The following is a 22381-nucleotide window of genomic DNA, read 5'->3' on the forward strand; positions in this document are numbered from 1 at the left end:
CCCTTTTTCTTTCTTCTCTTATCCACAAGACAAAGCCCAGAAGTAGTTTTGGCTTAATAACAGTATTTTCATATCATGTTCCGAGTTCAAATGATATTTACCATGTGTTTAAAGTTAGCAGGATCAAACTGCTCTGTCTTCTAGCTGCACTTTCTCATTTTCCTTTGAGTGCATTGCCTACTTGCAGAAACCTACTTTCATATGGAAACTATTTCAGAAAAATCATTTTCAGTAATGTTACCAGTTAAACTCTTGATGGAGATCTCAGCTTTTGGTTTCATTAACTAAAGAAAACTGGATGATGTAAGGCAAAACCTTACTTTGCTGTGATGGTATAATTGTTCCTTTTAAAATAGGCAGCATTCAGTGTTCTTTGCCTTTAGTACATAAATATATCTTTAGAAAACCAAATTTTCCTCCTCTCTGAAACTCATTTCATATGCTGCTTAATAAAGGTCTTCAGATGATTTTTCATTGTCATAATATTTTATGAACTTATTAGACTTATTGAACTAAGAGACTTAGAATAGAAATCTGAAAGAAATGTAGAATACTGAAAGTATTCAGCACAGTTTTATTATCATATTAAGGTAAAAAATGCTAGTGAAGTAGTGTTGCAGTTACTTGAAAATCTTCTCTATTTTTCTGTTTCCACCAAAAATCTTTCAACATCTTTTTTTTCTTTCTTTTCCTGGATCTGTACATTTTTCTCTCTGTCCTTACACAGTCATCACTTGTAACAAGAAATGAACATGTCCTCCCAGAATAGCAGAAGTTGAGACAATGCATTTCTGGAAAGTATTTAGGGTATTCCTGTTTTCAAGGACAAAAATACATATACTCAATGTAGCATCTAGTAGGAAATTGTGTAATCCAGGAAAGTAAAAGTAGCATGGAACAGTGATTTTTCAACTTGTTTTTAGGTTATTTTCACATCTTGGACCATTTAAGAAAAGAAATTTTATTCAGTCAAGGAAAACGTTACATTTATTTATTATTATTAGATTGTTCAAGACGGTTGTTCAATTTTTTCTTAATTTTAGCAGGTATTCTTAAGAAAGCTGTGTTAAAAGTTCCCTAATTAGGTAGGATTTAAAAAGCAAAAGATTAAGAAATTACTCTCTATTATTATTTTTATTTAATCTTAGCTGTCAAGTAATATTTTTATATTCTTAAAGAATGCAGTCTAGATGCTAAAAATATAATTTCCCTTTGTGTGGATTTACCCAAATATATAGATTTTAACTGGTTTTCCAAAGAAACTGGATTTGTGCATTTACTCATTTTCTAAAATTTTCTGGGAGCACAATATATTCATAATACATAATAATAAAATGAAATTAAAAACGAGATAGAGTGATTAAAAAATGTCCGGATCTTTGTTATGTTAAATGAGGGGAAAGCAAAATTTAAGAGGAAATGCTAGTCTTCTTCACTTACAACTTCAGTCTGATTTCATATATCTCATTCCCCAGGATGGTGGGCACACATGCTGTCACAAATAACATGTGGAAACTCCTAAAGTCGAGCAAAGCAGAGGCCTATTTGTATTGATAGCAAATAATAGCCCCAAATTATTTTCCTGATATCAAAGTTGATGGGAAGACAAAACTGCCTACATGACAACTATGAAAAATGGGTACAAAAAGGAGATAAAATGAAACCACTTGATCTGAAGTTTATGATGGCAGTGGGCTTACTTATTTTTTTACTTAAATTGCAGCTGAAAAAGAAAACACTGGAAGTAACTGTCTGGGATTACGATAGATTCTCCTCGAATGACTTCCTTGGTGAAGTAAGTGTCTTTCCTTCTCTCTGTTCTGACTTGTTAGAAAGCTGATGAATTGCATGTTAGTATCAGTCATTACATTATGCTATTGAGACATGTTTTAGCACATGTGTAAACTAACTGCAAGGTGAGTTATTTGATCTTTCTGATTCAGGCTTTCCTTTTTTAACAGTGAAAATGGGTAACAGCACTGCCAATGTATAAGCAAAAGCAAAATTTTGTAAGACTTATTCTGAATACAGTAGTAATTACTAATAAATAAGATGAAGGATCCTTGGAAACAGTCTGTCTTTTAAAAGTAAATGAATAAATATGGATGTACTGGATAATAGAAAATTATAAGCAATAACTAGGACAACAAAGAAGTAATTAAAAATGTTATTATCGAAAAGAATCATAATTAGAAGCCCAGAAAAATCAACTGCTCAAATTACTGTTCTTATACAGAGTAACTCAGTTCAGTCTTCATTTGAGTTTAGCAAAAGTGCACTCAGCTCAGCTCCAGTTTCCAATTGTGTAACTATAAAACTGAGCAGCCAGTGTCACTATTTGAATAACTACTAAAACAGATGTGTGGGAAGCAGCTACATGATTACTTATTCCCTGTATGCTGCATCAGTTTTCCTGTTAAATTCAGCATTTCATCTGATAGCAAGGTTTTACTAAATATTTGTCATTATTATTTATGACATTTAGAAAACAGATGCTCCAGCAGCTACTTCTAGAGGAAATTTTAAACTTTTGCCTTCAAATGTTTTCAACTTCTAGAATTATTTTATTTATTAAATCATTCAAACTTAAATATGAAAACAATACTTCAAGGAAAAATGAAGAAGGTTATCCAGTGTATTTCAGGAGTATTTTGAATTCCAGTGGAATAATGCACAGTAACATCAAATAAGGGATATCCAAATTATGCCCTGAGGAATTTTTAAAGGGCTTGCACAAAAGCACAAGCACAGATGGCACTGAGCATCACAGACTGCTAGAAAATTGAATAGAGCCATCACTGCATGCACGCCACCAAAATCAAATGACGTATCAGAGTTCACATCTGTGAGAACAAACCCTCTTGTCTTCAAAACAGAGACAGTAGCTTACATTGTCTAGTTGGAACAATTTGTAACCATGTTAACCAAGTCGTTCCTCAAACTGTTACCAAAAAAAAACCATACTAGAGCGGATGCTAAGTAGTTAATTTGTTCAGAAAATTTATAGATTTAACCAGAGATACCAAGACAAGTCATAAACAGCCTATGATATTGAAAGAAAAAATGGAAAGAAAAAAACCTTGCAACCTTGTAAGAAAAAAAAAAAAAAAACATATATGAAGAAACTTGTCTATCTGTAAGCTTGAAGAGGCTTCCTTTTATTCAGAGTCTTGCATTAAACTGCCAAAGAAACCCTGCCTAGCACTTCTAAAGCCTCTATCTGACATTAGTTTTAACTCTTTTACCTTAGTGACAAACGCAAGGCTATTTTTGTCCGTTCTTTCATTCAGGACTGTAATGACCTGCTAGTAGTTTATAACTCCTTGCTTTCTGTACCACAAGTCCCTTAAGAGTCTTTACTGGAAATAATGTTTTGGTTTTTTTTTTTAGACTTTTTAAAAAAGAAATTTTCCACACTCCAGCTAACAATGCAAATGGATTAGAGCGGATTTTTAACTACGGAGTTTTTTGTTTGTTTTTTTCCCATTAAATTTTTCTTCCCATTGCCACATTATGGTTTTGTTTCCTTTTTTTTTTTTTCCTTCCAGTCAAGTTTTCATGCTTTGCCTATTGACTATATTGCTGAAATGCAAAGGTTTCCCTGTTCTTTTTCTGTTGCAAATTCCGTAAATTTATTCAATTTTGAAAGGAACAAGACCCAGTCTCATAGTACCAAAGACCTTATTAAATACGAACATCATTTGCACCTTTTTTTACACTGACAATAAGGAGAAAATAAGTGCACAATTCTTCTGCTAGGATGTGTCTATACAGAGGCAGAATGATGAGTACTCTCTTTAGTCTTGCCATCAAGCTAGTGCTCAAAATGTCATCATGATACGGAGCTTTGTCTAAGCTCATATTCCAGGCCAAGATTTTGCTGAGTTGTACACACAGTGATGTACTAATAAAGGTGGATTTCCAACTACAGCTGGTTTATATCAGGCAAGTTAAGACTGTGAGCAGAGAGTCCTGAAACTGTCAGCACCCAACATTTTATACTCTGAAATGCTTATATTTGATTGTGGCTTCTGATAACACAACTGTAGATGCTTCTGCTGTACATCACCATTAATAGATCAGATATAGACTGTACGTTGTGTTTTGGTTCAATTGTAGGTATTGATCGACTTGTCCAGTGTCTCTCAGCTTGACAACACTCCTCGGTGGTACCCTTTGAAAGAACAGAGTGAGAACATTGATCATGGGAAATCTCATTCTGGACAGAATAGCCAGCAGTCTCCAAAACCATCTGTCATCAAGAGCAGAAGTCATGGAATCTTCCCAGACCCTTCCAAGGGTAGGAGTAACTCAGTGCATTTGATTTGAATTTTTTTCCCAGGTGACAGGAAAACAGTTGCTATTTCTGAGTTCTAATGGAAAAATAAAGATACCGTTATGAAGTTTGCATGTACTTTTATTAAAAACTTATTTCTCTCTGTGGTTAATTCATTGGAGACCTGTGCTAATGCTTAACTCGACCCAAAATCAGTGCTAACAAGCTCACTGATATTTGTGTCGTTAAAACAGCAACCTTTAAGCTACATGATATTTTTACATCTGCTATAGATTTTGTGACTTGCTTTTTGTTTTTTTTTTTTTATTATTATTTTTTTTTCTGGTAACTTTGGCTAAATTCAATGCGTCTTTAACTTTCAATTTTTCTTTTAATATTCTATGACATTTCGTCTTCATCAATGCCACATGGATATTTTATAGAATAACTATTATACTATAATAATGCTTTTGTATTTCTAGTCAATAATAATGGGCTGTAATACATTTATATTGCAATGGAAATCAGCGGAGCTGACATAGTAGAATTTTGCTAGTTCTTACAAACAGGGAATTGATCTCGATGTCTCCTGCTCCAATAAATGTTGGTGTTGGTTTTTTGTTTCAGTTTTTGTGGTTGTTTTTTTTAATACTAAGTACTCATTGGCCAGTTGCCCTCTTAAAGAAACATCTGCAATATCAACATAATTACATTCCCAAATACAATCCAGATGAGAGCCTCTGAGGGATAAGTCTCTGCTACATCTTTTTTCTACTTCAGTGCCATGTTTTGGTAGCAATTGGTGTCTATGTAAGATCTACATCCAAATCAGAAGTTAGTGCAGAAGTTATTAGACCAATCATTCTGCAGGAGATAGAGAAATCTGCTTTCATTACATAAGATTCAATTACCAGCACTAGGAATACTGGTTATTCTTCACATGATAGTGAAGTAGAAAGCAAGAAACAAATCAGGCTTTAGTCTACTTCTAATCAACCAGAGTGGACCAGTTCAGGAAGCATAATTAACAGATGTTAGAAATCCAATAATAAATGAATTATTCTCTGGGAAATTGTGAGAAAATAGAAATTACTTCTTAATAAACTGAGTTACCTACTCACAGTATGTCCTGAGACACTGAATGGTGTTGCACAGATTAATCTTTATTCTTTGTTCTAGAATGTAGCTAGAAAGGCAAAGTGAGAGAAAGAAAATGAGTTTGTTTTTAATAAATGCAACACTTGTGCTTCTCCATTTCCTTGGTAGACATGCAGGTGCCCACCATTGAGAAATCCCACAGCAGTCCAGGGAGCTCCAAATCTTCTTCTGAAGGACATCTACGTTCTCATGGGCCATCCCGCAGCCAAAGCAAAACCAGTGTCACTCAAACACACCTTGAAGACGCTGGGGCAGCCATCGCTGCTGCTGAAGCAGCTGTCCAACAGCTTCGCCTTCAACCAAGTAAAAGACGCAAATAAATTCCTCAGCATGGCAGCTTAATGTTCATCTGTTGCCTTTTTCCCTGCTGTCTTTCCCTCTTGGCTATTTCTTTTCTGTTCTTGGCACACTGTGCTCACTCTTTCAATGTCTTTCTTTGTGTGCCCGTGTGTGAATACATATAATTACAATATATCTTGTATTTAGATGTCTTTTATTTATTTATTTTAATTTATATAGACTGCAGTGAAACTGGCTGTTTCTCCATCACTTTCTTCACTCATGGTCCATGATATTTCATAGTTGTGCATGACTCACAGAGAGTTCCATTGTGTGATGATGTTTTGATGTCTAAATAACTACGATAACTAAATAACTATGAATTAAGTAACAAAAACCTGCAGAGATGCAGTTGCCAGTTTTGCAAATTGCACACAGGTACTGAGAACACACTAACAATAAGCTATACCTATGAATAGTAATCAAGCAGGGCAGTATCGTATAGAAAAGATTTAAAGTTGGAAGAAAAGTTTTTTAACAGCACAACTCAGACACTGTTTTTTGAAACGTGATTGCATCTAATGGTGTTTGGAATGGAAATGTAAGGCAACCTTCTTTATCTCTCACATAAAAACATGTTAGTGATGAGCAGAACAGCGATACAGAAAAATATTAAGTACATGAAAGAATTAACAAGTAGATTTTGACAGTGCTAACGTTATCCAAGTTGGAATTCAGAGCTAAGTCAGTTGTTGTCATACAGGTTTTCTAGGAATTTTTCTGCCACACATTGATTAATGAGTGAGGATGGGTTTTATCTGACATCTTCAAATAGATTAATAAATTAGAACTTTTCCGTTTAAGAGGATAGCTCTCCATAGCTATCATTCCAGCATCTGTTTGTTAGTTGAGCATTTAATTAACGGCAAATCAAACTCTCTGACTGTGGATTCATTGTGTTTGTCTTCAGGATTTGTTGATATGCCATAAACTTACCATGGTGCAATGCAAAAACTAGGGGGAAATTATTTCCCTTGCCTTCACCATCATTAATAAAAGAAACAGCCAGTTTTAGTACTCTTTAATGCTGTGCATGTGGTGTCTCTTTGCTGTTTGAAAACACTACTTATTTAAATACAGAAAGAAAAAAAAAAAAACACTTCTGTTTGCATGAATGACATTTAAGCTGGTTCCATCTGAGGATACATACTCTGGGTTTCCATTTCACCACACTGCCACAGCAGCACATAAAAGCGGTCAATCTAATCATGCCAGGAAGCAGCACAGACACAGCATAGCAGGAGTCCTCCCTATTCAAAGAACTCAGTCTGACAATCTGCCTCCACCAGCCAATGACAACAAAGACCAAAGCCAACTAGCCCTCAGGAAAGTGATGTCTGATGGACCAGTCAAGCCTGAAGGAGGTGAGCAGAAGGGCATGGTTAAGAACACGACACATCCCAAATCCTTCTTGCCATGTCTACTAATTCCTTGCAATATTTAATTATTTATTTCATCCTTTCGTTAAGTGCTGTAAATGTTAACATGAATCAAGAACTCTGCTTGATTTTTCGACATCAGCACACAATTACATAACAAACAAACAAACAAACAAAAAAAATATGCTAAGAGATGTTATGAAACAAAAAGCATATCTGCTTCCATTCCACTGGAGGACGTCTCTTGAAAATTCTTATAGTTTTCCTCATGTTGTCAACTAATGAGAGCATACGACCAAGTTAGTCTGTTTAAGCATGATTAAACATACCTTCTGACAAAAAAACTAATTGGGATATTAACAATGTATTTTTTCTCTCCAATATTGTTATGCCATAGGCATAGATAATTTTTTTAACCCACCAGTGGAAAGGAAAGTTTTGATCCATGTATAGCTCAATCTTTTGACAACTCTCCAATCAGTCTCTTACTTTCCACCTGTAGACATCTGTTCATCAAATCTAAATGCTACCTATCATCAACTTAACCATTCAACACAAATAAAGAGCCAGAATCTCAGCTGATTCAAATTGACACTGTTCTATTGACTTCTGGAGCATTTTGGTTATTTCCAAAGAATCAGAGGGATTATCCAAATAAACTTAGAGATTGGACTCTCAGATCTTCTCTTGTGTGTATTCCCTTTCCAACCTTACATGAATTACTGCAGATTTTTTGGTTAACACTGTTATATACCATGGGCAATAAAGTGTAGCTGAGAACGTAAGAGAAAAAGAGGGCATGATATTTCAAATGATTAATGACAATGGGTCATTAAATAGTGTGAGGGAGAAATGACAAATTAACAAGGGTAAATATAATTAGTAATTTTAAATATTGCAGTTAGAAAGAACAAGTTGTATCTTCTCTGAAAGCTTTAAGAAAACTTCTTTAAAATTATATTCATATGTTCACATGTGTGGCCAGACTCTACAGCTCAGCTTCTGACACTCAGTTCAGGCAAAGGCTGGAGTAGATCGTGACTCTAGTTCAGGTATCATAACTGAAAGATCCATCCTATTCCTGGAACATCTTCCATAGAAATCTACATAGATCATGATTTTTTTTGGTGCCATGTGTGTAGACATTTGTCACTAAGAATTATAGTCTAACAATATATTTTGGCTGAGAGAAACAATGCTAAACCCTTTTCCTTATGATATGAAGTTGAAGCAAGGTTCACACACATTATTTTATGAATCAATATACAGTTGCCTGAGAGCAATTTTAGAAGCATGTTACAAAGCCCTAGGAATGAGAGCCATCATTTATATCAGTGATACTTTAATAAGGTTGGAATTACTATAAGAAGACATGGTACTTTTGTCTTTTTACTTGGACAAATACAGATAATGCACAGTGGCCTTCACAATTTTGACAAGTTTGGTTTCAGACCTGTGAGAATTTTGGGCTTCTTACTATTCAAAAACTAGTTTGTTCTAATTTATCTATGTAAGGTGGGCTAATAATTACAATTTTGAGGGTAATTGATCAGTTATCTTCAGTGAAATGTTTAAATTAAACCAGGAAAGGTTACGAGCTTAAATGGAAAAGACACCAAGATAAATCTGCTTTCAAATTTCTTTGAGTGAAAAAGGGGAGCTGAGGGAAAGAGATTTCTTCTTTAATTCAACAATTCTAAAAGTTGAGACAATTGTAAATGATGAGTATTAGGGCATCATCAGTTTGAAAGTCCATTCCTGGAGGGATGCTTCATGGTTTTGTTACCTACCCCCATCACTATTTAATTTATTGGCATCTGGTTTTATGAAATAGAACAGTTGACTTAGCAAGTTAGTACGGGCTGATTTTGCCTTTTTTTGTCACTAAAGGTAAAAGCCCTTTCTTAAGAAAGCCATTACAGATAATGTAGAACATTTTTATTATTATCACATCAATTTATCTGAATGTGTTGGAGAACAGCACATTTCAAGACAGCTGTTTGTTTCTTCAGGCCAAGTAGTAGCAATATATGGTATTTCCACAATGGTGATGGGGAAAAAAAATCTATTGATAGATTTATATTTAGATTATTTATATAGATTTATCTGTATATTTATCAGTCGTTCACACATAATTAATAACCCTTAGAAAGGGTTATGTCCTTTAACTTAGTGTTGTGGTTGTTTTTTTTTCTCTTGCATTGGATTGCCACTTAAACAAAACCAAACAAAAGAATGCACCAGAGAAATCGTTCTCTACTTCTGGACCTATGACCTTTCCCACAGAATACATTTTGCTAGTTAGTAAGTTAATTATATGTCTGATGAGAAGTAAAAAGGAAATCATAAACAAAAATATTACTCACAGTACTGTTAATGAGGAGGATATACATCACCTTAAGGTTATTAGACTGAACTATTTCTTTATTTTAAACAGTAAAAAATGTATTTAAATTGATCTGTTTTAAAATTAAGGTGAAGCCACAACAGAAGATTTTGTTCAGCACATTTGTAAAAGCCAATATTCAACTACAGTACTTAATTAAAAATATACCCTGAAGAGTAGTGTCCTTGTTGCCTGTGAGAGATAAGAGTGCAATCTGCAACTAAACAAATTGTACAACGTACATTCCCCTCACACCCTTCAAAAAGGAACAATAAAGTTTCAGAGTAAACCCTTTTAAGGCAGAAGCAGCAAGGGATGCAAGCCACAGGGAAACAGAAGTTTAGGTTAGTTTGAATTCATTTCTGTGAAAAATTTGAATCAGAGCCAATTAAACATTCACATAAAATTAATCATATTCCTTTCAACATAAACTGTGTATCAGGGTTTATCCACCAGATTAGTCAGCTTTTCAGATAGCATAAATCAGCCCACTGTCTGCTTTTGTGTCAATAATTTATCCCATAGAATGATCTCGCCTATTATGTGGAAATTTATTGGTAGGTCATTTATGTTTAAAGTATAATAAATGATTTTAGAGTTCTCCAGGTAATTAAACAATTTCAAATATTATGATTATAATTACTGGCTCTCTGTATATGTGTATATAAAAATGCAGGTGCATCTGCAATAGTTATTTCCTGATTTTATATAGAAAGTCTTTTCAAAGATAGAGAATAATTAGAAATAAGTAAACTACCTGGCTTAGTTTTAATAACTTCTAATAATGCAAGTGAGAAGGATAAGGAAGAACGTAATTTCACTTCAGCAACAGAAGTGGAAGTGAATTCAACAAATGAAGTAGGAAGGCACACTAGCTCCACACACACAAATGGCCATTTTTAAAGTATGCAGTTTCATAGGTAGCTTTGGTATCCACACAGATATTTTATATACCTGCCTAATGAGTATAATTCAATAATAATCCATTGCAAATAATATCTTTATTTGAAGAAGGAGTGTTAGTTTTGCCCCCAAATATACTATTTACATTGTTTAAATTTATTACTTTAAAATAACAAATATTCAATGGAAGAACATATTTTAAAACCTAATAAGAGAATTTCTAGAAGACTACTCTGGTTCTTCCTAGGATACTTGGAACACCATATATCAGTATTTGAGTACCTAAGTAAATGGTCTAGACCTGAATATTGTTGTACTCTAATGATATTTTTTTTTCTACTCTTCCAAACTGGCACTCATGAGAGATATACTGAGTCAACACACTCTTGCTTGAACATGCAGATCATCGTAGATGCCAAAAGAGAGATCAGAGTTTTTGTTTGCTTTAGTCTGTACTTCTCATGTTGCTTGACACATGTAAAAAAAGCACCAGGAGGAAAGTACTCAACTTTGTCTCAAGTGTCAGTATAACAAAAGGTTAAAGCTACAGCAAAATGTGATCTGATATATTTGCCAGTAGGATATTGTTAGCAGCATAAAATCCATAATACAGGTCTGAGCCAGCACAGTGTAATTTCTAACCACTTAACATTAAAATAAAATAAAATAAAATAAAATAAAATAAAATAATAAAATAAAATATTAAAATCAGCAGGAATTGTCTTTATCACAAACTAGTGTTCACAACAACGTAAAGTGAATGGAAGCTGATTCCTAGGTTCTGTAAATCTTTTGTATTGGATTGACTGTGGATTTAAATAACTCCTCATCTGTACTCCCATTTTCACATTTTGATAGGCAATATCTTTTTAGTTCCTACAATAATTTAGGATACTACCTTCACACTTATGTAATTTACTGCCCAAAGCTGTTTTATATAAACTCCTCCACCAGTTTCTTAATTTCCAAAATAAAAGGGTTTCATGTTGCTACAAATAACCCATTTCCAAGAATCATTATCAAAACAAGAACAGTATGTCCTCACTCTCTGCAGACAGCAATAATTTCAGGCTGTCTTTTGAGTCCTGTTTAGTCTAAAAGTTGTCACATTTTGCTTTGACTATTCCTGCTATTTACTTTTCCACCATTTTAAACTGACATGTAATTTCAGGAAATTGCTTGGATTCTTCATCTGATAACTTCTATTTCAAAAGTCTATTAGATGGTAGCTGAAGCTTATGGAGGACATAAAAAAAAAAAAAAAAAAATTGGAATTGCTTTGCTGAGTAAAGAAACACCACCACAACATTTTCAGATTAGTGCTATTTTGCCACCATTATTCACTTCAAATGGAAAATTGCTTTGCAAAACACTGTGTAGAAAACTCACAAAATATCACTTCTTGGTGAGTAGTCAAAGCTGTGCCTGATATACAAATGCAGCTGAAATAGCTGAGACCATGATTTAAAGTAATTTTTGGAGTAAGGGAGAATGAAGGGAGGAGACTATCAGAACTGTTCTGGGGCATTTCTCACTGGCTATTTATTCTGTATCTTTATTCTGTTGGCAGTTCACAAAACATGCAGCTGACAGCCCCATCAAAAGAATGTAGTTAGCTCTGTAGAATTTCATAGATCAAGTTGGAACAGTACTTTTTATTGCTAGCAAAATCTTCTTAAAAGTGTGTAAACAGCAATTTTGGGGCAGTGAGAGTATGGTATACTGAATCAGAAGACAAGAGAGAGAGAATAATAGACTTCTACCTGAAGACGTGTGTGACATGAATAGTCTGGGATGATAAATACCCAAAGCAGATCTGTAGTTTCACCTGCTTGTGTGGACTTGCACTGCTGTGTAGGATGGTGTCAGCCCTCTTTGTTGCTCAGGGCTTGTCACTAGACTGCCAGTCCAGATAACTCTTTTTCGAACAATTAAAGGCAAGATCTCAAAGCTTAATGCTGAACACTAGCTAAAAGACATTTTTCTGTTTGGATTACAAATCAGACTGTCTTTCTCAGTCTGTTTTGACACCTGAGTTATCACTTCTAAACACATACCTGAGAAGTGGAACATACATTTGAAAGAAAACACAATTTCTGCAATTTAATGACCAGGAGAAAGCTAAGGCTGTTCTATTCACAGAACGTCTCAGTCATGCTTTTTGTATTATTCTCCTTCTTTTTTTCCCCCATATCTGTTCACTCTAGAAGGATAGCTGAAGTGGTGACAACACTGGACTGTTTCTCTTTTCCTTCTGACTGATTTGACTCTTCATGACAAAAGGTTTTTTGTGAATATCCTTCCTACATTACATTAAAAAATAAAAATAAAAATAAAAATAAAAATTATTGAAAAAGCATATTCATTGAAGAAAAAAAAGAAAAGTTGATATCAATTCTTTTCTTTTCTTTGAATCCAATATACTTTCTTATACGACGGCAGGACTTACCTGTTTTCCCTGCTGCATCCATAAGACAAATTTTCTTAAATGATTACTTTTATTCCAAGAAGGCATTAGGGAATATGGATGAATATTACTCTGTCAAAAGAATATTCTTTTTTTTTTCTTTTTTTTTTTTTTTCTTTTTAAACAATGCTGAATAAAAAATGTATCACTTTCATCATGATCAATTTTTCTTGGATAAAAAGTCTTATATCAGGGTCACTAATTTCCACTTAGAATCTGAAAGAATTCCTTTACGGAATCAAGAATTCTTCCAAGTATTTGTGTATTATTCAGGAGAGTGGTTGAACTGAAACTTTTGCTCATGCCACCCTGTTGAAAAGATAGTAGAAAAAGTATTATGAAGTGTTAATAATAACACTGCATTGCTGGCTACTAAGTATCAAATCTCTACCCATAAGCACAACTTATGTACAGGACATTTCCTCTAAGTAGGGGAGCTCAAAGCTAAAGTAATATCGACAGATGAAAGTGAAATCAACAGAACATTAATTCAGCAATAGCAGAAATTCTGTTCAATCTTTCAGAGGAAGCAGCCCATGTTAGAGCATTAATCTTTCATTTCTGATATCTGTTCATCACAGCCCAATGGCTGGACAGCCGAGACATAACTGAAGTTACAATACACAGAAAACATGAAATATCCTTTAAAAAGAAAAAACAGAGAACAAAGAAGGGGATGGAAAGAATATTTCTTTTCTCGAAGTAAGAAGCCAAATTATCATTTTTTATAATGATTTTCAGTTATACTTAGTCTTTGATCTGCTGAAGGTTTCACAGTCTTTTCATCAGTATCAGGTGTAGTTGGCAGCAACCTTGAACGTGAAAATCTAAGTCATTTTTTGAGGGATTGGGAAGTAATTCGAAAAAACAAAGAGCAAGGAAGGAATAAGACATAGCTCTTCCATACTGTGTATGTGTGATAGACAAAAGATGGCAGTTGCCTTTGAGCAGGTTTCTATTTACATAAATGCTGTACATTTAGACAAAACAAGACTATGTCTTGCATTATCAGGCACTTCTGTGGTACCAGAAAGGAGTATCTTAACTCTGTACCTCAAAATGCTAGAGTAAATCAATAGCAAGATATTTAACTCTCTAAAGGTCAATAAGCAGAAATTTGAATTTTCTAGCGTAAGCAGCTGTCAGCAAAATCTCTAATTCAGAAGTAAAACTGCCTATTCTCACTTTAGTTCTGTGTCCTTTATGTGGACATGTAGCCAGCTGGCCAGTCAATGTGGTGATTACTCTGAGGGCTTCACTGACCTTAGTCTAATAAGGCTAGAACAGCATAATAATGAATTCATCCTTTCCAGTGGTGTTCCTAGGACAACATTTGTATTTGATTAAAAGCAAGGGATAGAACTGGAAATGAGTGTATAAATTTGGCAGATTACAAAGCTAACCACAGTTATTCTAAATCAGACAAAAGATTGCATCCATCACCTTCATCACAACTTTCTCATACATCCAGCAGAAACAGCATCTCATATACAAATTTCTCATATACCCAGCAGCAGCAGTTTACATGTTTCCATTTGTCTGTAAGAACTACAGATACGTAGAAAATGTAGTGTTTCATATGTTATGGAGGAGTTCTCTGTATCTACATTTATTTATTTATTTATTTCACAAGAACATCTATAAATCTATTTTTAAGTTTCATCTCCTCTTTCAAACTAATGTAGTTCATTGATCTCATATAGAAGACAGAAAAAAAGTGAAACCTTGAACCTTAGAATTTTCAAAATCCAGTAATTAATCTAAATTTAGGCACATTATACCCACTTGGCAATAGATATTTCTGAAGATGATCAATACAGAAAAATACATAAATCAGACAAAACGATAGAGAAACTAAAAATATAGTACTGAATGTATATTAGAATATAGCTCCATCAGAGGAAATGATTACATTTTGATTAATAATGGGTGTAAAATTTCTAACCCAGTTATGAAAGCCAGATTCAACTTTTTGGACATGTTAAACTAGTTTTTATATTCTTACTGTTTTAGAAATCCACCAGTTATACTAAATGAGTTCAGGCACTACATTTTACAATATAATCAATATAAATATGACCCAGATATGAACCACCCTTTGAACCACAAATGTTATGGTGCGGATCCATGTCATATTAGGTAAACTCATTCTTAGTGGAAGGACCGGATATACTTTCTGTGCTAACATCATACTGCCTTTTCTTGCATGGGTTTTGCAGATGCATAGCTATCCAGATTGTCCTCATCTATGAGACATTTGTCATGTCATGACTAAAAACAAACCAACCAACAAACAAGAATAATAATAAATAAGAACTACAAAAAGTAATCCCCAAACTCCAAGCAGATATCAGAAATCATACAAGTGACTCATTCAACCATCATGAGAACTGAGGTGACGGACTAGTTTGGCAATCATGATAAAGCCCCATCAGGCTGTTTAGTATATGGAAGCTGACATAGTGCCTTATAAAAGGGAGCTTGACCTCTTTTCTCCAAAATCTCTCTTGCCCAACATTTCCCAACACCAGTTTCCTGACACGTCAACTTAATCACAAGACTTCACTCACAGCACCACAGAATGAAAATGATGGAATAGCTAATGCTCATAGCTATCTGAAGAGAGAATACTTCAGTGGTCTGGCTGCCTGTGCTGCAAAAACAAGGATGTCTTTTCCTCCAGAAGAGATACTGGAAGTATCTGCTAATAACATTAGGATTTTACAGTTTATTAATTTGTATTATCATCCAAAAAAGACATCCTTTTATTAATGCACGTAGTTAAGAATTTGAGATAAATAATATTTTTTTTGTCTAAAAATAGTTTTGATTGACAGATTCTTTCTGTGGCTGTAGGCCTTAGTGAAACAGATGAAGTTAACGAAGTTGAAAAAAGCAATTTATGAGATTGTTTGGCCCAAGAACTGATGGCATGTGAAATGCTTCATTCTTTTCATCCAGTGTCAATTATTAATCTGATATTACAACATGTTAGAAGAGTCACATTCATCTTCCTGGTCCCACATTAAGAAGCATTCAGCAGTTTTCATAAAAAATATTATTCATCCAGTCACACAAAAATAATCTTGGTTGCCAGCTTAAAGCAGAAAACCACTGAGGCTCTGGCTCTTATTTGAAGTAATTTCCATTTAGATATTTGATTAAATTCTTACTTAAAGAAGGATCTCTTTTAACTGCTTGCATTACTGTTTCACAGTTCACCAAAGTAAGAGAAAACCTCACTAAGGCTTCACAGAATAATAAATTTAAAGGAAAGTATTTTATCTAAGGTATATATGCTCAGTCACTTGGAAAAGATTAAGCATGACAATAGATGTACTATGTTTAACTTAAAAATTAAATCAAAAGATTTATATTAATATTTCCATGATAATTTCATTTTTTATATGAGAATAGTCTTTCTACTGTTTGTGTAAATTGATTATTATGTGTAATGTCACTGAGTCCTTTTTATTGTATATATTTCTCAACTTGCTAAAGACTGAATACTGGAAAATTTGTTCAATGTATAGCAGTATTCAAAACACAAAACAATACATCTGACATACGACAAAGTGTTTTAAGCATGAGTAGTGCATTGAAATTCCAGGCAGACAGTAAGAGATATCCAGATAGGTAAAAGCAGTTGAGAAATGTAGTACGGTTGCAGTGTTACGTCTGAAGGGGGTGGAGGTCTTCATACAGCTTCTGTGACTATAGATGTTGTGCATATATTTCCTTTCAGTTTCCTCATAGTCATAAAATGTAATGAATGTTTCATGAAGACGAAGAGGAAGGTCCATCACATTTAAAGGGTTACCCTACAAAATGTTTTGGATGAATTACTGGTTTTCTGTAACTTTAATCAGAAAAGCAGTGTTAATCAATCTAACCCAGTCTTCTTTCCCTTTAGGACATTGATTTGAACTATTATCATGAGTGAAGAAAAATATTCTGGTGATGCTCTATTTGGTTTAGACCATATTCTATGTGAAAATAAACATTATCTGCAAAAGATGGTACCACAACACTGGAATGTAAAGTAAAAAAAAAGTAAAAGATGTTACAGCATATAATTTTGATAAATTCTACTTTTCTTAATGTGGATGACACTGTTTTTTAGAAGGCATTTGGTAACCCATTGTTCCTGTCTGTACAGCAAGGTCTACTAACCACCGACCTACAGAAAGTTCTGTCTCCACTGGCTCATCAGTCAGTAGTTTTGGCAGTGGATACAGCATGGATAGTGAAGGCAGCAGCAGTGCCACGGGAGAGAATAATCTGTTTCCCATCCCAAGAATGTAAGGCTTTTCCTTTAATATTCTGAATCCTCTGTGCACTGATTATGTGTAGTGCTTTCACATCTGGTTATCTTCATATGTAGTTTCCTCTGCAGAGGAGTTACTGAGTTACACGGTAGAAAAGCAGTTAACTGTAGAATTTCTCAGAGCTCCGATTCTGCTCTGTTGAGCTGTTAATAACTATAAAACCTTTCCCTAAGTCTCACGATTTTATTGTTGTCACACAGGAGACATCCAAGACTTCCATGCAAGCATTTTGAGATGGGCTTGGGTTATGGTTTAGTAGTGCAGTTTTCCCATGCTTGAGGCCAACCCACTTAGATTTTCAGACTGATCTCCTGGAATTCCCTAACAAAAAAAAGTAATTTCTCTTCATCAGATTAATGTTTGTAGCCTGAATTTTTTGGCTGTTCTCAAAATATTAGTCAGTGGTTATTGCTCATTCAGTATCTGCAGTAGCTGTTACATGCAGCTTTGCAGTCCTTTGCAGTCCAGAAATAGAAGTCACAAGAACATGATTTAAAAAGCTTGAATTTAAAAAATAAAAAGAGGAAAACAAAAAAAGGCTCAATTTTTTCTCCAGAGCAGTGATATTTCTAAATATTCAACATTCTTTTTAGTAAGATCACAACATACAAAAGGCTAAAAAAAAAAAAACCTACAGCTACTAATCTAGGATTTCTCTCTCATCTATGGAATCCAGGAGAGCAACACCAGCTCAGGCTATGGAATGCCAATTGCTTAATTTTATTGAAATTTTCAATCAACATAATTTTAGGTCAAAATGAGTTTCACTTCTCAGTGGCAAAAAAATCCTTTAATTGAATTTGACAATATCAAAAGAAAATTATTTTGCAGTCATTCCTAATGAGAAAGACAAAGGTCTATAAAGTCCCTGAGTACAGAAACACGAGGCAACACCTAGTATAATTTTAGTAGACATATGCTAAATTGAAATCTACATAATATTATTTAGTGTGAATTATCTAGCAGGGTGACAGTATCTTATAGCTACTTGTATTTTGTTGACAAATTTACTATTCTACTAAGCCCTAAATTGGCTGAACTTTACTGAAAAGAAGGAATAAATCTCCAAGATTTTCAACCTTTCCTTTGTTGTAATTTATTCCACTGAATTTTGCTTAATTAAATAAAATATATCCAAGTCCTATTTTTTTTGCTGTATGGACTGCATCATATTCTTATTGTGCTCTTAAATTGTGATGTGCAGATTTTGAATCTCTAAAACTTACGTCAAACACTTACACAGACAGCAATATTTTTGTTGTTGTTGTTGTTAGTTTTAAGGGCTTTACACAGTAATTAACGAAAATGAATGACAAAATCAATGGTTACCATCTCAGAATCATATTGAGAGAGAATGTTTTAAAACACATATCTGTTCATATTTTCAGGTTTGGATAAAAATAATTATATGTCTGATTATATACATGACTGAAATTCATAGAATCATAGAATCAATGAATCATAGAATCATAGAACGGCCTGGGTTGAAAAGGACCACAATGCTCATCTAGTTTCAACCTCCCTGCTATGTTCAGGGCCGCCAACCGCCAGACCAGGCTGCCCAAAGCCACATCCAGCCTGGCCTTGAATGCCTCCAGGGATGGGGCATCCACAACCTCCTTAGGCAACCTGTTCCAATGCATCACTACCCTGTGTGTGAAAAAATTCCTCCTAATATCTAACCTAAACCTCCCCCATCTCATTTTACTATCCACCCCCATAAACGGTCATTTCCCCTCCATTTTATACACTCCCTTCAAGTACTTTAAGGCCACAATGAGGTCTCTTCAGAACCTTCTCTTCTCCAGCTAAACAAACCCAGTTCCCCCAACCTTTCTTCATAGGAAAGGTGCTCCAGCCCTCTGATCATTTCAGTGGCCCATTTCTAGTCAGTGTTATGTTCACACAGACTTGAAAATACTTCAGGGACTCTGATACTGTACATGGATGTTCAGTATACCCATGAGACCGCTGATCACAATTTGAAGTATGAAGTGATCAAAATGATTTAAGAAGTCTTGGCATATGAAAACATCTTTGTTGATTTCTCTGTTTAGAATGAATTTCTGATCTACCAATAGAAAAGTATTGACAGCTGACTTTTTACTTTAGTCAGAATGATTAGTAATGAAATTTAAAAAATAATAATTTAATTAGTAACACCATGGGAATTGTTTGATGAATTAACTTATTTTAATACTTGCCAGAACTAAACATTGGTTCAAATATCAAGAGAAATTAATCATTTTATATAGTTATACATAGATGAATACATTTTGTAGCCTATTTAGGAAATAATTTATAAAAATCTCTTATTGTTCATTTTTAATATCCTTGAAAAATACATTTCCATCTATGTCAACAACTATGCCTTTGTACTGTGTAACCACCTGTGTAAGTATTATGGCCCACACAAACCTAATGCAGTTCAACGAGACCAAGTTTAGGATGTTGCACTTAGGTTGGGGCAATCTCAGATACTGGGAGATCTCTGTGAGAACAGCCCTGTGAAGAATGACTTAGGGGTCTGGGGGGACAAAAAGCTGGACATGAGCCAGCAGTGTGCTCTTGCAGCCTGAAGTGGATAAGCAGTGGATGCCCATCCTTGAAGCTGTTCAAGACCAGGTTGGAAGGGCCTTGGGCATCTCTGATCTACTTGATAGCAACTAGGCCATGGCAGGGGTTAGAACTAGATGTTCTTTCAGGTCCCTTCCAAACCAGTCCATTCTATGATTCTGTGAATGTGTGTAAAATAATATTAATTTAGGATGCAAATGTAAAATCAACTAACAATATGTAGGGTCTAATAATTCTTTTATCATGCACATACTATACTTTGTAAATAGAAACATAACTCACAGGAGCAGATGTGTTTTTGATGGTGATTAATGCCATGCCTTAGAGCTTACAACAAGTATGTTTAAAGATTAAAAAAAGGAAATAAAACTTTTTAACCTAACATTCATAAACTGAAAACAGACAACTAGACTCACATCCACGTTAGATTCTTTCTACACCCAGGGTCCACCAGAACATGCTTTATTCCACTCACCTTGCTTTAAGATAAAGTCTCATATCTTGTCTCCTGTGATGAATCTAAACTGCACTGTAAAATCTGTCACTGGAAGAAAATACTTACCAGAAACAAAATCTACCTTTGCAGTAATGATATTGTAGAACAAATAGCAACTACTTCCATATTTCACCATTCAACATAACAGTATAAAGTGAGGTGAAGAGTTATGCAGACTGCTTGCAGAACCCCAGACTGATGGAAGGCAGGTTGCAAACAGCCTCTGGTTGCTCCGTTCTTCAGGAATGCATAGGCAAAGTAAGATGTGATTGCAGTTGTCTCCAAAATAAAAACAACAAGAAAAAAGTGTTGTGATCTGTTTAAATAGCAATAGGAAAAAAGACTTCTGTCCTGTTTATTTCCTTGAATTTTCTATACTGTGTATATATATGTGTATATATACACATTTGTTTCATTTCTTTTCAATAAAGTTCTCGTGCTGAGACAAGATTCTTTGGCTTAGGTATACCATTTGCTTAGATCTGATCTCTTCATGGTCTTATTGACAGATATGACCATATTCTTTTTTTAACAGAGGGAAGATGAGCCAGAATGGACAAGAACCAATAAAGCAGTCGGGAGTGGGATTAACTGATGCAGAAGGTAAAAAGAAATACAAACAACGCTACAGTGGTATTCCCTTCTATTTATAAAACTGATATGGCAATTTCTCTTAATGATTATGTGATGAAAGATTAGCTTATGCTCTCTTTGTATCATAGATTAAGGTTCTCTCTTTCACTTATTCTGAAGGCCCTTTGCACATAGCACCAATGTAATGAGTCTTCAGTTTAAATGAGAAGCTTGTTTTACCTGTTTCCTTAAAGTTAATTAAATAGATTGCAATGAATAATATTTGTTTTTCAATGTTCATTGCTTTTCATAGTATTGGAATAAAAAAATATGAAGTATGGAGCTGACTCAATACCCATTAAATTGATAGAAAACATCCAGTGGCTGTCAGGCTCTATTTTTATAGGATTTCAGAATACTTCATGAAGAAATTAATTTTGTTGACTAAATAAAACATTAACATTAAATAAAAATGTTAGCTGAACACCAAGTTTGACCACTACACTTAAATCACATTAAAACTTATCTGATTGGGAAATCCAGAGTGAATGTTTTTGGTTTTTTTTTTTGTATGAATGTGGTTCTACCAAAGAAGGAGCCATTGTAATATTGGAGATGGAAAGAGCCTGACAGGATGGCTGTTAAAAGATACATGTGCAATGTGATCATTGTGTATAATAATGGACAATTGCATGAAAATTAAGAGTCAGTGTTTTGTATTGAAGGATATGTTAGGAAAATTCCATTTCCCTTTACCTGTAAGGTATTTTCTTTCTAGTATACGCTTCTGTTGACCTCAAATATAAAACCTAATTATTGTGACCCTCATTTTGTTATTAAAATAATATTTTTATCATTTGAATGAATTTCAGCACTACCTTGGGTTTTAATTAATTCATAAATTGAAATTTATATACACAATTGAAGTCACTTTAAGTTCAGCCTTGAAAAAATCATTATTTATCAGGTTTCTGCAATCTCCTCACATGGAGTAATAATTGTTCTTGCTATATTTGAGGTAAAAATAACCTAGTTTCGCACAAATTTGAAGAAGTTAAACTAGAATTTGAAGGGTAAAACTCTCTTTTTCAAAGCAAGAATCCTGAACTGTGTATATGCAGTTTGTTAAATCCTTAATTTAAATACATTACCTATCATGCAAATACGTTACCTATCATGCAAAAATCCAAATTTTGCTGCTTATCAAACTTCAATTTATGCAAGGGTTCTTATAAATATTTTTAAAAGAAACTACTTTGAAAAGAGAGGAGGTGGGAAGAAAATGGGAAATCAGGAATTTTCCATTTTTACTTTGTTATGGTGTGTTTAATACAAAAAGATATATGTAAAGAAATAGTTTTTCAACATTTTGTTCAGCATAAATTGCCCCTTAGTTCATGTTTTTGATCATAAACTTTAGCAAATACAAACACAAAATGTTTTAATATAATGTTTGCATCACTCCAAAAGAAGATATAAATGCCCAACTCTTTTCCAAA

General features: G+C 34.1%; 1 protein-coding gene across 1 annotated transcript in view; it reads left to right on the forward strand.

Moving 5' to 3' along the window:
- PCLO (piccolo presynaptic cytomatrix protein) overlaps positions 1-22381 on the forward strand; it is a 314203-nt gene that overhangs the window by 254232 nt on the left and 37590 nt on the right. The window contains exons 18-23 of the mRNA XM_042816076.1: positions 1724-1795; positions 4120-4300; positions 5543-5737; positions 6955-7137; positions 17068-17209; positions 20845-20912. Of these exons, the coding sequence (XP_042672010.1) occupies positions 1724-1795; positions 4120-4300; positions 5543-5737; positions 6955-7137; positions 17068-17209; positions 20845-20912 (841 nt within the window). The remainder of the gene's footprint in view (positions 1-1723; positions 1796-4119; positions 4301-5542; positions 5738-6954; positions 7138-17067; positions 17210-20844; positions 20913-22381) is intronic.

The sequence above is a fragment of the Centrocercus urophasianus genome, unplaced genomic scaffold, assembly GCF_019232065.1.
Source record: "Centrocercus urophasianus isolate 14NV4802_14NV808 unplaced genomic scaffold, USGS_Curo_1.0 seq_15, whole genome shotgun sequence".
In the NCBI taxonomy this organism is placed as follows: Eukaryota; Metazoa; Chordata; class Aves; order Galliformes; family Phasianidae; genus Centrocercus; species Centrocercus urophasianus.